We start from the raw sequence: 15,744 nt of genomic DNA, 5'->3' as shown, positions 1-15,744 counted from the left end.
CCAAGCATCTAGTGTTGTCATGGCAGTGAAGTTCCAGAGCTCTTGTCAGAAGCAATCTCCAAGAAGGAAGGGGGTTGTCCTTCTTCTGCTCCAAGCATCAGAGGATGGAGGAGCCAAAGGGATTCACAGGTGCCCCCTTTTGGAGTCAAACGGCAAGGTAAGGGCTGCTCCCACAGGAATCGGGTTGGTTTCTTTTTTAAAAATAAAAAAAAGATTACACCTTCTCGAAGACAGGGCATAACTTGTGCTAGGGCTTGTCAACGATCAGTCCTGAAAGACGGAAAATATAAGAGTCTCTGAGCATGTGGTGAGTGACTTTCCCACTTGAGAAACCACAGCCATCCTTCCCTTAGGAAAAACACCAGAAGCCTTTCTTTTGGGAATTACAGACCTGGATATTCCCAAAAAAGCAAAAGAATTTTTTTTATATGCCATGGTGGCTGCGAGAGTTCTTATAGCAGCAAATTGGAAGAGTGATAAAATACCCTCAAAGAAAGAATGGATTTCAAAGTTAGTGGAATATGCGGAATTAGATAGCCTGTCTGAAAAAATAAAGAACAAATCAAAACAAAATGGGAAGCCTTTAAAATATACTTGAAAAATAATTATCCCAGTTTAAATTCTGTCGCAGCATTTGAATAACTTTAGTAGCAGTTTTAAGTTTGCAGTGAGAGATAACATAGTTCAATCGTATTTACATTTTGATCAAATGTATGGTGTAATGGCAGTAAACTAATGAAGATTATCTGAGGTAAGGAGTGGACAGGAAGTCGGGTCTATAGTAATAAGACCATTTTCAGTTTGTCATTTTGTGTTTAACATCGTGCTTAGGATTTTTTCTTTTTGATGTAGATGTTGTTGAGGATGTTGTTGTTGTTGTTATTGTCTTTTTCTTTTATGTTCTTGGGATGATGTATGTGGATATCTGGTTGAATTTAAAAAAAAATATGAGAGAGAGAGAGAAACCACAGCCATCCTTCCAGATTTCTGGGATTTTGAGCAGAGGGCGCTCTTTTCTGGCAGCTTTGAGTAATGCAGGCATTTTGTGTTTTAAAAACCAAGCTACAGTTCATATACCACTTGTGTTCGTGGTACAGTGCTTACAAATAATTCACCATGGATTTTAATTTTGCAAGAAATGTAAGTTGTCACATACAAATATTCACACAAGTATGGCTCATATACAGTTTCTGTCTTGTAGATCTGTATTTATCTTGGTTCAAAGTCCATGTAGACATACGCTAAGTCACAATCCTACACAAGCAAACAAACATACCCCTGAACCTGCTCAGAACTGCATTGGTTCAAAGTCCATGTAGACATGCCCTAAGTCACAATCCTACACAAGCAAACAAACCTACCCCTGAACCTGCTCAGAACTGCATTCTGCGCATCACATCAACCTAGAACACAGATCTGTTGGCTCCTTAATAGAAGACAACTTCAACCGCAAAAATGTACTCATAATAAGACATAATAGGGTTGTAGTTTCCTTCCATAGCGGGAGTGTGCAACCTGTGGCCTTGCAGATGTTTGACTCCATCATCCCAGAACATTGGCCACACTGGCTGGTGCCAATAAAATAATAATAATTATACTACTACTAATAATTTTATTATTTATTCCCCACCCATCTGGCTGGGTTACCCCAGAAACTTTGAGTGGCTTCCAGCACATATAAACGCATCATAAAACATCAAACATTTTAAAAGGGAGTCCAACAACATCTGCAGGGTCACAAGTTGGGCGCCCCTAATTCACACCTTAGAGGGCTTCCCATTTGCCTCAGCTGTTAGACACTTCAAATTCAATTCAAATGTTACTTCTATTACAAATGCTTTATCTCTGTAAGCACACCAGCTTGCCAGATGAAACAAACACCCCCTTTCATGTGCTGTTCTGGGGATCCTCCCAACAGCCCCTTGAACCAATTTCAAGGGGCAGGGGGGCATATGGGGGGAAGGATTTTAATGTAGATTACCCTGTACCAGAATCCTGCAAGTCAGATCGAGCTCTGAAACAACCTCATACAGGGCTGGTCCTACTATTAGGCAGACAGGCAAGTACCTCAGGCAGCAGATGCTGGTAGGTAAGGAGTTGTGCGAAGGTGTTGAAGGATCAAGTGGCATGTACCCCCTGCTGCCCTCACGTATGATGGGGGGGGGGGTTGCTGCTCATCATTACCAGGCAGCACTGAAGTAAGAGTCAAGTGCCCACCTGCTTAGCTTCTGTATATGGAAGTGGGGGGAGGGAGGGAGGGAGGCACCATCTTGTCCTCCAGGCTCCAAGCCAGACAGCAAAACACCTGGACTGGTTCTAACCTTATAGACAGATTAACTGGAGACCAGGGCTTTTTCTCAGCTGGAATTTGCTGGAACTCAAGTTCCAGCACCTCTCAGGTGGGTGCCATTGCCCTTCTAAGAGAACAAGGGGAGTTCTGGCACCTCTTTTTCTCGAATAATAGCACTGCTGGAGACACTGAGATGCAGGATCTGGATTTTGAAGCAGCACTCTGCATCATTCCAAACACAGGTTGGCTGCCTATATATACCCTGAAGCTATTATTGTGGTTATATAGCTAGAGTGTCAAAAATTGTTTTGAAAGCAACTGTGTTACATGACTTTGATTCAAATGGCCCCAGCGGGATCCTTCAGCTCTCCATATTTGTATTTCTCTGGCTAGATTTGATGTGTCAGCAATTTATCCAGATGTCAAGAGACCAAGTACTTACCTGCAGGCCCCATACACCAAAACGGTCTGCTCAGACTTGGTGAGTCTATATCTCAGGGTGCCTCACATGCACAAAGCAAACCTAGTCTTCAGTTTTACTGTATGCGTGATTGAACAATACTTTTTTAATGTACAGTATTCCCTCCACCACCACCACCCCAACCCCGCATCTACTTTAGACCATCCAGAACTTTGTCTCCCACTATAGCTGCAAACTGACTATTTACAGAGGGACAATCTCTTGGGAGTTTGCTGTTGTGATGTCAAACTATTTCATTTGAGTAGTCTGCTCATAGAAGCAGTTGCTTGCATGCCACCCTTGTGGAGTATCATACAAGCCAATTTAGACGTACATTGCCTAGCCCTAGAGGAATTCCACTCCTTGATCATTCTAGAGCACGGTCAAGACATACTTGGCTTTTCTCTAATGAAATGGACTGGGACTCCGAGTCCTAATAGGAGTGCTCTTTTTCATGGTTCTATCCAGCCATGCTTTCCTCCAGGATATGCTATTCCACCCCCACTTCAGTTTTTCTTTTCCTTTCCAACTGATACTCAACATTCTGTGGCTACTAAATGTGCTTGATCCTCCTTTTTTCCCCTTTTGGCAGATATTTTGCCCCCTGAGGGTCTGTTTTAATATCTTTTATAGTCAGTGCTTTTTGTCTAAAAAAAATGTTTAGGGGTGTTCTCATTTTCCTACTCATATTGAAATACTGCCCCTCAATGAGGCCAAACTTCGATTCACAAAATGTTTAGGGGTATGCGTACCCCTGCATCCCCCCAGAAAATAGCACTGTTTATAGTTCTGGAAATCTCGGGGTCTCTCAAAGCATTATGATGCCACCTCCTTGTTTTTCATTGCCTGCGTTTTAGCCTCATTTCTGTCAGCATTCACAGCCCGAGTTTGCTATTGGAGAGGGTGAAAGTTGTCTTCTCCTCGAGCAGAAGGACGACGGCATCATATTGTTATGAGTTGGGGTGCCAGAGTTTGTGGGTGCAAAGCAGCCACCATTCCTGAATTTGGTGTTAGAATTGAATCAATGCTTGTGGGCTGCCAGATGCTGGATTTAGCATGTTAAAATACACGTCAAACCAGCTTCCCATGGCAGGTAAATCACCTGGGGAGACAGACTATTAAAAGAGGACTAAGAGAAGGGACAGAGCCATCAAGAAAGCAACGGACTCTCTGGCAGCCAACAAATGGGAAGAGCCCCTCCCTGAGCTCTGTGATGGTTAATCAGAAGATAATGCCAGAGTTTTTGTTAAGAGGAAGTTTTAGGATTTCAGTTGGCTGTGGTGTGAATGAGGGGAAAAAAGTGTCAGTCTGTTAAATGCAACAAAAGGGTGGTCAAAGCGTTATGTGGATAGAGAGATTGAATCCAAGGCAGCAGCACTGGGAGAAACAGGACCCTCTGGGAGTGTAATGCTTTGAACCCCTCCTATCAAAAACCTTGGAGGAATATTAACACAAGAAAGCTGTTACAAAGTAGAAGGGATGGTAAACAGTGGGTTAAATTTGAACTACTTATAGGTACATGTTAAATGGAAATCTTCATAACTGTCTCGGTACTGACCCCACCTATCCTCTAAGTCCCTCACCTGGTAGCATTACTTTTAGAAGGAAGGAAGAAACTTATGATACCCTCTGTTTCTTCCCCGCCCCCTCACTCATTTTATTACTTGCTTCTGCTCTACAATGATAGCTCAGTCGGTAAAGCATGATACTCTTAATCTCAGGGTCATGGGTTCAAGTCAAAGATTCCTACATTGCAGGGGGTTGGACTAGATGACCCTTGTGGTCCCTTCCAACTTTACAATTCTATGTCTTTCCCACTGGTGCAACTAACCTCATACCATTCCGTTCTAGAATATGAATTAGGCTATGCTGGAAACGGAGTATTATGGTTTCATTTGTGGATGTCAGAGGTCTATTAATCAGTGATATGGGTAGGTGGGTGGAGATCCAAGAGCAATATCTGTAATCTAACAGATATCAGTCGAGGCCTTCATTAGCATATTAAAATATCCTGCTGAAAAGGGATAACTAATGCTGAAGGATACCCATTGAACCAGGGTGCTTCAGAATGTACAGACTTTTCACCTAATAATTTATCTAGCCCTGACGATGCTGTTTTTCCAAAGAACTGTAGCTATGCAAGCAAATGCAGAAAATAACCATATCTTCCTTTAGAACCGAAAATTAGGACCAGGCACCTACAGTATTGACTATGGAGGCTTCAGTTCTAGTCATCTGCATAAGAAGATGTCAAGCTCTAGTTGGGCGAAAGCCCAGGAGGCAGCAAGGCTCACCAAAATGCCACATTTCAATTTTAAGGAAATATGCAGCAGGGCGAAAGCTCTGGTGAGTGTTTGGCTTCGAGCTCTTTGTTACATGTTGGTTTAGTCAGGGGGTTAAAATATTGGCCAGTTTCATTTCAGATACATCCGAGGACACGGGCCCACAGTTTTCTCCGAGACTGGTATCAACTTTAAGAATATTTTCCAAATAGCATGTGGTTTGTCTTTGTTACATAACCAAGAATGTTATCATTGTGAAATATGAAGGAAAGGCCCATCAAGCATAACAATGGGCATCAGGCAAGTGTAAGGGGGAATCTTGTCACCCCTGTCTATTTCTCAGGCAAGTACGCGGGTGGCATTGTGGTCTAAACCACTGAGCCTCTTGGGCTTGCTGACCTGAAGGTCGGTGGTTCGTATCCGTGTGAAAGGGTGAGCTCCTGTTGCTCTGTCCCAGCTCCTGCCAACCTAGCAGTTCAAAAACATACCTGTGAAAATAGATAAATAGGTGGTGGGAAGGTAAACAGCATTTCCATGTGCTCTGGCTTCTGTCACGGTGTCCCGTTGTGCCAGAAGCAGTTTAGTCATGCTGGCCACATGACCCGGAAAGCTGTTTGTGGACAAATGGCAGCTCCCTCGGCCTGAAGTGAGAGAAGTGCCACATGCCATAGTCACCTTTGACTGGATTTAACCATCCAGGGGTCCTTTACCTTAACCATAAACAGTATTATTTAATATTAATAAAATACTATCAAAAACTAAGTAGGAAGGAAGCAAAAACAAAAAAAGAGGTGCTTCCACTCTTCTATCTGCCAATTATATATAACACAGTTATTTCCAATATTTGGCATATACACTCCAGAATAACTCCTGATGAATTATGACATTCATATCTGAGCCTGGCTTCCCTAACAAAGGGGTCATGTACCAGGTCAGACCTACCTTTCAATCACCCCCACCCTCGTTTCTGCCACTAGCCGGGGGCACAATCTGCTGTGAAAAATAAAATAAAGCCTAGAGCTATGCTCCACCTCATTCCTGTGCTGCCACAAACTCCACATACCAGATGGCTGTTTTAAAGCTGCACATGCCATCTCTTAACCCTATTCACGTGCATCCTTTCTCTCTCCAAGAAAGCAAAGCTGGGTCCTGGGACTTATGAGTACTCAGATTTTTTACAACTCCAAGAGAAACGTCCACACAGCATTAGAGGAATATGTGACACCGGAGCAGTGAGATTTAAAGACCGCATCAGGGTAGGCATCTGTCCTTGTCAGAATGAATTGTGTGAAATGCAACATTCTTTGCAAATGGTTTTTGCCATATCTACTTTGAATTTGCTATTTTTAGTATAGTCTTCAACTTTGCTACCTGGATTGTGGGGTTTTATTTGTTTGTCTTGGTTCCTTTGATCCTGTCTTTCAAACCACCAGTTGTGGTGCAATTCCGTATTGATGCAAAACATATTCCATTATGCATTCCGGCCTCCATGATTCACATGGAATGGAAGATGTGTGGACAGCTGAATCTTGAGCCATTCACCACGCCAACATATTCCATTATGAAAATAATAGAGATTTTTATTAAAAGAAATTGTCTCCATTTTAAAGGAATCATAGAGTTGGAAGGGATCCCCGACTCTATGCTCATCTGCTTCAACCCCCTGCAATGCAGGAATCTAAACTAAAGCATCCATGACAGATGGCCATCCAACCTCTGCTAAAAAAGGAGAATTGACAACCTACCAAGAACATTCGGTCTTTAAAACCTACGTTATGGGTCTAGGCTGAAAAGTAGGCTTAGAGAAACCACACCATGAAGCCACTGTCCCCAGTAATGTGAGCCCATGTCTCTCCAGAGCATCAAGAAAGGCGGGTGGGACTACAGCATCAGCATACAGAAGTCAACCATTTGGGTTTTGTTCCTACTAGGGGGGTTACCAGAGGCGGACCGTGGGTTCTCAAATTACAGTGGCGCTCTGTGTATTTGACACTAAAATTTGGCACCTTTCACCTCTCTTGCTCCGCTCTACAGCATTGTTGTGATGCCCCCAGCAGCACAGTGCCCAGTGCAGCCGAACTGGTCACACTACCTTAAAACCGCCTCTGGGTTTACATTTGGCTCAACATCTAAAAACCCCTTGTTCTAACGTGTCATAAATGAGATTGCAGCCATTATGCATGTACTAATGGCTGCCATTGCTATGGTCACCTGCTTTGTGCTCCTTTCAGTGTGTACATTCCTCCTTCCTCCGCTCCTATCACCTGTAGAGTCTACCACCTGCTCATTACCTCAGGAGTCCGTAAGTAGGGGTGGGAAGCCTGTGGTCCTCCATATGTATTAGGCTCCCAAGTCCCATTATTCCCAGCCAGAATAGCCAACAGTGAGGAATAATGGGAGTTGTAGTGCTACAACAACTGAGCTTGTGTCGTAAAAAAAGAAAGGTTTTGATGTAGATGGAGAGTTGGCGTGGTGAATGGCTCAAGATTCAGCTGTCCGCACACCTTCCATTCCTTGTGAATCATGGAGGTGGGAATGAAGGACAGATATATTGGCTGTCTTCCAACGGTTTTGTGGTTTAGCACCAGCAAAATAAAAATTATTCATCACCGGACTGACACATTTATGAAGCAAGAGTGACTCACAGTGGATTAGTAGGTGAAACACATTTTAAAAAAAATACTACAACTCTTAACTGCTGGAAAGATTGCTTTGCCTGCAAAATACCTTTAATCGCAGTATTATTCATTGCATTGTACTGTTTTCTTTGTTCTGAACTATTGTGCAGAATTTCCAGGAATTGTTTTTGTAATGTTTTTCTATAATCGACATATTCCAAAAAGCCAGGTTTTTCTACCCTCACTTATGTCACAGTAGCAAAGATGATATCAATAGTACCACAAAAGGGAAACTGTCTTAAAGTATCAAAGGATATGGACATATGTAATACTCTAGTGTGTGCGAGGTTTTGGTTGTTTTTGTAGCTGATACAAATCTCAGTAAAAGTGTGTGTGTGTGTGGTTTTTTTAAAAGGGTGTTTTCTCATAACACCTCCTCGCTCCTGAAGTCAAGGGAAGGCTCCTTGCCTTCCTACAAGAACCTGAGCTATTTCCTCCGCAAGAGGCAACTAGGAAGCAATTGGTAGACATGAAGAACCAGCTTATGTACATGTGGCAGAAAACAGCAAGGCAGGGATTAATAACCTGTGGCCCTCCAGATGTTGTTGGACTCCGTCAGCCCTGGCCAGTGTGACCCAGGGTCAGGGATGATGGGAGTTGTAGCCTAACAAAATCTGAAGGGTCACACGTTTCCCATCCCTGATCTAGAGTTTTTCCTCTGGCAGGCCTGCTGTACCTTTAACAGTAGTGTGACAAGCAGAAATTCATTCTGTAGGTGAAACTTTTCCCATTGCCCCATCCAATTGCTGGGGAAAGCTCCACCCTTTGAATGCCTGCTGTTTTCACATGAGCCCTACCAAATAAGAACTGCCAGCCCAAGACTTCGCTAATAATTATTGAGTAGTTTGCCAGGTGATTAGACGACACTAGCTATTTAATGAACATAGAGTCTGATTCGTTTGCAGGAAGGTTAGATGACATGGTGTCATACTAAATGTGACTATGTATGTGCTTTCTAGTGCAATTCCCCATCATTTCTCTTAATGCAAAATGTCCAGTATTTTGGTAAGATGCACTTGGTGAGCAGGAGATCAAAATCAACTATAATTGCATAACATGAAATTGCCAGCATGTGGTTGCATTCAGCTCAAAAACAGCAGCAGTCTCGAAGTACCATTGGAAACAATGTGGAGTCCAGATAAGAGATGGGCATTGCTCTGCTGTGGTTATGTTAATGCGCTCTCTCTCTCTCTTTCTCTCCACCCTAACATCCTAGGAATGTTATCCTGGCCCAGGAACCTATGGAAATCCTTATGCTGCCCTAGATAAAAAGGAAAAACGCTCTGTGACTGCACTTGGAATAATGGACAGTAAAACTTCAAAATGCTTCGCCTTTCCCAATGTGGCAAGTTTAGTTTCTTAGTTCTCTGCTTAGCTGCTCTTGATCTTCAAAGTCTTCCTGTTGAACTGGCTGGAGAAGGCTTGTGTTGCTGATGCGGCACACCTTTGGCACGGGATTATGATCCCATGTAGTTTCATACACCTACAGCCACATCAGGACCAAGTCCTCGCCTATTCAACGCAACAGATGCTACACTTTTGCAAACTGCTTAAGAAGCCTCTCCCTCTCCCTAATACTTTCTTAATCCTTGATTTCAGGGCAGTGGTTTGGGACCTGGCACCTACAATATCAAAAATGGGGTGGATGAGATGCTGAAACGCGTAGTCAGCTTAAAAGGCCCTTATGAAACCTTCACAGGAGACAGGTCAAAGCCTATTGTCTGTGGGCATTATGCTACTGATGTATGTACGCTCATCTTCTTTGCTTGCAAACTTTTTTTTAAAGCGTCATGTTGCTGGTTAGTAATTCAAATGATAGAGTTGCCAGACTTCAGAGTGACTGGCAAAACATCAGAAAGTCCACGAACCGTCCCCACACTGCTTCTTTTAAGCCCCCAACTTTTGGAGTGATGGAATTAAAGAAGATTCTGATTGTCTTTAAAAAGAAGAAAATATAGAAACACAAAAAGAAAAAATTTTGTATGTGTTAAATTTTGAAGTTTTGTGATCTGTCAGGTTCTGCTACTTGGAACACTGGTGATTCAGATGAAAAATGTCTAAATTATTAGACAGGCATTTGTAAGAGTTCAAATGTCTCCACTGCAATATTGTTTTTAATGTTTCTAACACTCCAGACCAGGGGGAGCAAACTATTCCGATTATATTGATGATTAAGTACTTATTTAGCATTTTGTCACAAGTGTTCCAATACACCACATATTCCATTAATTATCTCAGCACCCTTACAACAAATCTTGTATTATACAATACTACAGATGGATCTGAGGCTGAACAATGCAAATAAATGCAGCTGTTGGGAGGAGGGTGGGCATAGGAAATCTTGGGGATGGCCCTTTCTTCTAAATTTTCTGCCAGTGATAAATATTGCATTGCTTTCCTTTTCCAAAATGGATAAATTTACAGGTTGAATGAAAACAGTATAGAAAAAGAAGCCAGTCAGCAGTGGTAGACAAAAAGCAGAATCAGGGCAGATCCTACAGTTCAACAAATTCAATTGCATTACGTGCATTTTAACTGTTGTAAGCCTACACAATGCATGTTGAAAATTCATTTTATATAAGATCATTGATACAATGATACAATCTTCCTTCAGATTATTGAGCTGGGGGGTTGTGTGTGAAAATTATAACTGTATTCCATGAAAGAACAGCAACAAGAGTACCCTCAGTTGACTTCCTTCCTTCTTCTTATTCTTTTGTAAAATTGCACAGATTTGATATACACATACAGTCGTACCTTGGCTGTCGAACGGAATCCTGGTTTGCGGCATTCGGGAGCCAAAACATTTGAGTTGCAAGGCGTTTGAGATCCAAGGTACAACTGTATCTCCTTTCCTTGTTTAATATTTCTAGAAAAAGTCCATCGAACTGAGTGGCACCACACTGAAGAGCTTCCTGGAAGAACTAGAATCAAGGGATAAAAGGAAGCACGGCACTTTCGGCAGTCATGTTTGGAATCCCAAGTGCCCCTCCGATCGGATCTTCTGGGCCACTATCAGCCAGTGTCCACGTGAACAAGTAGGTGACTTTCCATTGCTTCTTGGTTGCAATCACAGTGCCAGTTTCTTCCGGATGGCCGGGTTGGGAAGTCGTGTGATGTGAAAAGGGTGGGTGGGGAACAAACAACAAAGAACAAACAGGCTCCTAGGGCAGTCTACTATGGGCCCCAGGCTTTCCAAAGAGCTGGACTAACTCCTCAGCTTTAGGTAGATGCCGAACTGCAGCTAATCAGCCAAGCAGAGTTGAGGGCAACCAGCCACGCACCTGGAGTCTAGGGGTTTGGGGCAGAGTCCATTGTGAGATGTAAAGGTAAAGGTAAAGAGACCCCTGACCATTTGGTCCAGTCGTGACCGACTCTGGGGTTGCGGCACTCATCTCGCTTTACTGGCCGAGGGAGCCAGCGTACAGCTTCTGGGTCATGTGGCCAGCATGACTAAGCCGCTTCTGGTGAACCAGAGCAGTGCACAGAAACGCCATTTACCTTCCCGCCGGAGCGGTACCTATTTATCTACTTGCACTTTGACGGGCTTTCAAACTGCTAGGTGGGCAGGAGCTGGGACCGAACAATGGGAGTTCACCCCATTGCGGGGATTCGAACCACTGACCTTCTGATCGGCAAGTCCTAGGCTCTGTGGTTTAACCCACAGTGCCACCCATGTCCCAGGCCATTCTGAGATAGCATCAAATTAATATATGTTTTGGAGGTTGTGTTTCAACCTTTGTTTCATAAATGTCATAGGCATATCTTGCTCCAAGTACATAGAAGCCAGTATTTTATGTGGCGTCCAAACTGGTAAGCACTCAATCACACAATATTGCTAGTCAAGTGAACAAGGGGAATCTCTAGCAAAACGTTGTGCTGTGTCTCTGGCTCAATGTAGCTAGCTGTATCTCCCCCAGGATGCTTTTCTATACTCTTTGTGCTGCTACACAACTGTTGCATTCACTGATTCAAAGTAATTTATTTTACTTATTACAGTACCTGACAGGGCCAGGCTCATACGACATAAAGCCCATCAAGAGAAAAGAGTATGAAAATCAGCCACCGTTCTGGATTGGTGCAAAAAGATTTGACAGGAAAGCATACCGTCTGTTTGTTGGAAATGCTGTGAGTGGGAAATTATATGATCAGAGTTTGACTAAGAAAGACCGCTTACCGTAATTTTCCCAGTGGCAGAAAGGGAGAGAATTTGAATTCAGTTTGCATATAAAGGTGCAGCTACCTAACTTGCCCTTCCTGAAAAACTATGGAAATCGAAACACAGCCATCTTTCAAAATTTGCACTTCTCCAGATATTCCAGTGCAGTTCTCCTGCCAAGTAATGTATGTACTAAATGGGAAAATGAGAAACGGAGAGAAATCAAAATGGATAGATTTGCCTGTCCTGAGAAGGGGCTCAATGGAGCAATGGGCATCTCACATGAGCCCACCAGGAAGCATGGCAAAGGCACGAATGGTGAAGTAGCAGAGAATCGGATTGGTTGGAAACATTTCCTCTGCCACTGCCCAGTTGCAGGTGGGGCCACACACACACCCGGCCATCCCTGCCTTATACTTTGACCACGCTCCTATGTGTACTTACTTAGAAGTTAGGACTATTTCCCCCCAAGCAAACACATTTAAGATCAGGAATTTTGCAGTGCTCAAATAAAATACTTTTGTCTCCACTAGGCTCAAGTGCCCCTTACTCTGTGCTGGGTTGAGGGAATCTATTTTAGATTGTTTGATAGTGTCGCATCCCTTTTGCTGATAGGCTAAAACTCCTTTTAGTAATGATGTGCCAAAGGGATGGCTCTGGCTCTGTTCCTCCTTCTCCTTGTGCCCTTTCTTGTATCATCTGCATTCATCTTTTCTGGGTTCCTGTGGTGAACTGGAACAAAGCTGGGAGGACTCAGTCAGCGAAAGCTTTCATTTGAAAGAGTTCACTTCCACTTAGGGAACAGGTAAGGACTCCCAGGCAGGGTTTGTTCTCTCTCCTTGATCCTGGAGAGCAGGGAACTTAAAAGAGGTCAAGAATGAAGGGCTCTTTCATAATTGATGGGGAACTTTGCTGGTGGTGATTAAGTGTCATGGATAAAGTTGGCAGAGAACTGAACTTACCTGCCGGCGGTTCGAGAGTTTTTAATGCAATGGAGGAGCAAATCGTTTTGCTCTGGCCACTGGGACATCTAAAAAAAGCCTACTTCAGAGGGGCCTCCTCAGTGATCTGTGTTCAAATAGCCAGAGTTGGTGAAATGAATGAGAATTCTTGTACACGTATGGAAATGAAAGAGGGGATTGATGTTCTCAAGTACAAAACATGCAAATGGAGTGTTGTTGATAGCCGGAACAGCCTCTCTCATTTCTACTGCCATTCTTACCCCAAGGGGACGGGGAGGACCCTTTGCAGAGGCGTTTTAGATGCATGGCCTCTCCCTACAGCAATTGTACTGATGGCAACATTGGAAAAGAGGAATAGCTCAGAAGAAGAGCCAGTGTTTGGCATGCCAAAGGTCCCAGGTCCAATGTTTGTCATTCTCAGTCAGTGGGTGGGTGGACTTTCACCTGAAACCCTGGACAGCGGCTCCCAGTCAGTGCAGACAGTGCTGAATTACATGGGCCAATTTATTTTTTAGGCAACTTCCTAACAGCAGCAAGGGAGAAGGCTTTGCCCCCAATAAAAGGCTAGGTGGATTGTGGAACATTTCCCTTTAGCAGGGCCACTGACATTTCTGGTGACAGGAATCCCAGTGTGAAATCGTGGGGGGGGGGGGCTGTTGGAGGACTAGATGGCATGGCCTAATATAGGGTCAAGCCATTGGTATATTGTCCAAATAGATGGGTTTGAAATCATTCTACTCATTAGACTAATCCACTGCACTTATAGAGATTCATGAACAAGTGGAGTGAGCCTTTGGATTGTGATGTCAAAGCCTTTAAGGCAATGTTCACAATTCTTTCAACCCATTCTCCCTTTGAGAGGATCAGAAGTCTTCCTTTAAGACATGTGTGGGGAGCCTGTGGCTCTCTGTATGTTGAACTACAACTCCCATCAGCCCCAGCATGACCAATGTCCACGGACGATGGAAGCTGTAGTCCACCAACATCTGGAGGACCTTATGACAAGATATGTAGATATATATTGGGTATCAATGAAGTGGATGTCTGTTCCTGTGTTATAAAGATGTGAGGTGGTATCATCTTCACTATAGTGCACAGTTGAACATTCATGATGTCGCTCACAAAAATCAGAAAGTCTCAGACATACCAGGGAACATTAACAAGCAGTTGTGAAAGTAGTCCAAACCTGTGCATTTTGCACTTCTACTGTCTAATGCCAAAAGGGGATTTTGCACAGAGGGAATGCTTAATGCCCATTCATCTCCCCAGCATGAGCTTACTTTCATTCCATTGGCCAGACAAGAAGTGGATGCTCAAGGGCTTTACAGATCTGCATCTCAGGATACCCAAAGCTGCTCCTTGTCTGCTTTCCTGTTTATAGAACCCAGTTGGAGTTGGCCGCTATGATACTATGAAACATGAGAAATTCCGAAAGAAGATCAGATACCGTTCGCTTTATATGCATGATACACAGCGTTACCTTAGTAACCTGGAGAGGGACAAGTGCTTACAGTAAGTAAAAAAATTACAAAACACAGAGGAAGCAGCAACTTCTAAGTTCTAGAAGTACAGTACGTGAAATTGTGCTTGAGCAATTCATTTGAATTTGTACACTTGGCCTAATTTGCATGCCTTGTTTTGGATGACAAGTTTTGATTGTAACTTAGTTTTAGAATTTGGAAACTCTTCAGGATCTAGAATAGTAATAGAATTGGGCTTGTGAAATGTTGAGGATTTGGCTCAGGCCAGTGGGACAGGAAGCGTTTAGAGTGAAAATGTCTCATGTGGAGATAAAAAGATGTTGCCCATTCTGCTTCCGTAAGGCTAAACAAACCAGGGGAACAATAAACTAGAACCCAGGAGTGGAGCTTAACTAGAATTCCTAAAATTAATTATTGAATTGGGTGCAATTTTCAGCTCATTTGCATCTCTTTGAAGGTAAACATTTTGCAGGCTTACTCCTCTCACAATTCAATCCTCTTTTTCAGGGAGAGGATCACGCCTGTTAATAAAGGCCCCCAAAGACTCTGTTAATCTACCTGAAGACTCGTTGCTTCCTGAAACATAGTATATTTAAGTCACCAGGTATCAGCTGCATTTCTAGTTAATGTCCATAAAAAATCCTGCCAAGAGGACACAGACACCTCAACATTTGCTATATTGTATCCCGTACCCACCTACAATCATTTCTTGGTAATTATGTATAACACTCAAATCAAGACACTTGGTGGAATATGGTTAATGTGTTTTTTGAAAACCAGCGTGCTGATGTAATTATATCAATATTAAAAATGCTAGACACAAACTGAACTGCTTACTGTTACACGTAGTCCACACAAGCAAAAAATAATAATAATTGTACTAGTCGATTGTATGAGTAAAGAAATCACAGTTGGCAGTTGCTACTGGTTCCTCCAAATATTGCAGACAATCAGGGTCAGATGTTTTTAAAGTGCCTCTCCTCTGCCAGGGATCTACCTGGAAAGTTTGAATTCGTATCAGAAGCACCAATACATACTGGTTGGTGGTGATGGAGGAGGAGGAGCTTCTTGGCTCCAGTGTAATACCTGAAGTTAACTTGGCAGGTGTACAACGTATGTGCACATATAAACCTTGTGCAATCCTTCAATGCAGTCACACGAACAGAATAGCAGCAGTTGCTAGAGACATAAGACTGTATCCAGACAGGGATGATTGGCATGAATACAAGTAGTTGTGTTTCCTATCAATTTGTTGTTTTATTGATGATTAACACCATTTCTTGCTTTTTTTGTGGGTGGGCATATTCCCTACAGATCTCATAGGGTAGCATTGACTGTCACAGCATTTGAACACTAAATGGTTCAATCCTATTTGGTGTACGAAAAATTCTATTTAACTAGACCAACATGAGCCAACAGGATGCTTTCCAGA

General features: G+C 43.0%; 1 protein-coding gene across 1 annotated transcript; it reads left to right on the top strand.

The window, feature by feature from the left end:
* Window positions 1-18: 18 nt before the first annotated feature.
* CIMAP2 (ciliary microtubule associated protein 2) lies at window positions 19-15,136 on the top strand. The gene is made up of 10 exons (XM_083619393.1): window positions 19-157; window positions 2,684-2,771; window positions 4,926-5,096; window positions 6,166-6,288; window positions 8,927-9,055; window positions 9,310-9,453; window positions 10,584-10,748; window positions 11,710-11,838; window positions 14,213-14,343; window positions 14,820-15,136. The coding sequence occupies exons 1-10, from the start codon at window positions 105-107 to the stop codon at window positions 14,863-14,865; spliced, it is 1,179 nt and encodes a 392-aa protein (XP_083475519.1). The 5' UTR covers window positions 19-104; the 3' UTR covers window positions 14,866-15,136.
* Window positions 15,137-15,744: the final 608 nt, after the last annotated feature.

This window comes from Podarcis filfolensis (genome assembly GCF_964270895.1).
Source record: "Podarcis filfolensis genome assembly, chromosome: 6".
NCBI lineage: Eukaryota > Metazoa > Chordata > Lepidosauria > Squamata > Lacertidae > Podarcis > Podarcis filfolensis.
Note: the sequence above shows the minus strand (reverse complement) of the source record. Positions and strands in the feature narration are given on the sequence as shown.

Excerpts from the sequence above, each read along its gene's own strand:
- CIMAP2 (XM_083619393.1), top strand. The coding sequence starts at position 105 with ATGGAGGAGCCAAAGGGATTCACAGGTGCCCCCTTTTGGAGTCAAACG. Across the intron at positions 158-2,683 it reads TTTTGGAGTCAAACGGCAAG|ATTTGATGTGTCAGCAATTT; the intron begins GTAAGGGCTGCT and ends TTCTCTGGCTAG. Across the intron at positions 10,749-11,709 it reads GCCAGTGTCCACGTGAACAA|TACCTGACAGGGCCAGGCTC; the intron begins GTAGGTGACTTT and ends TACTTATTACAG.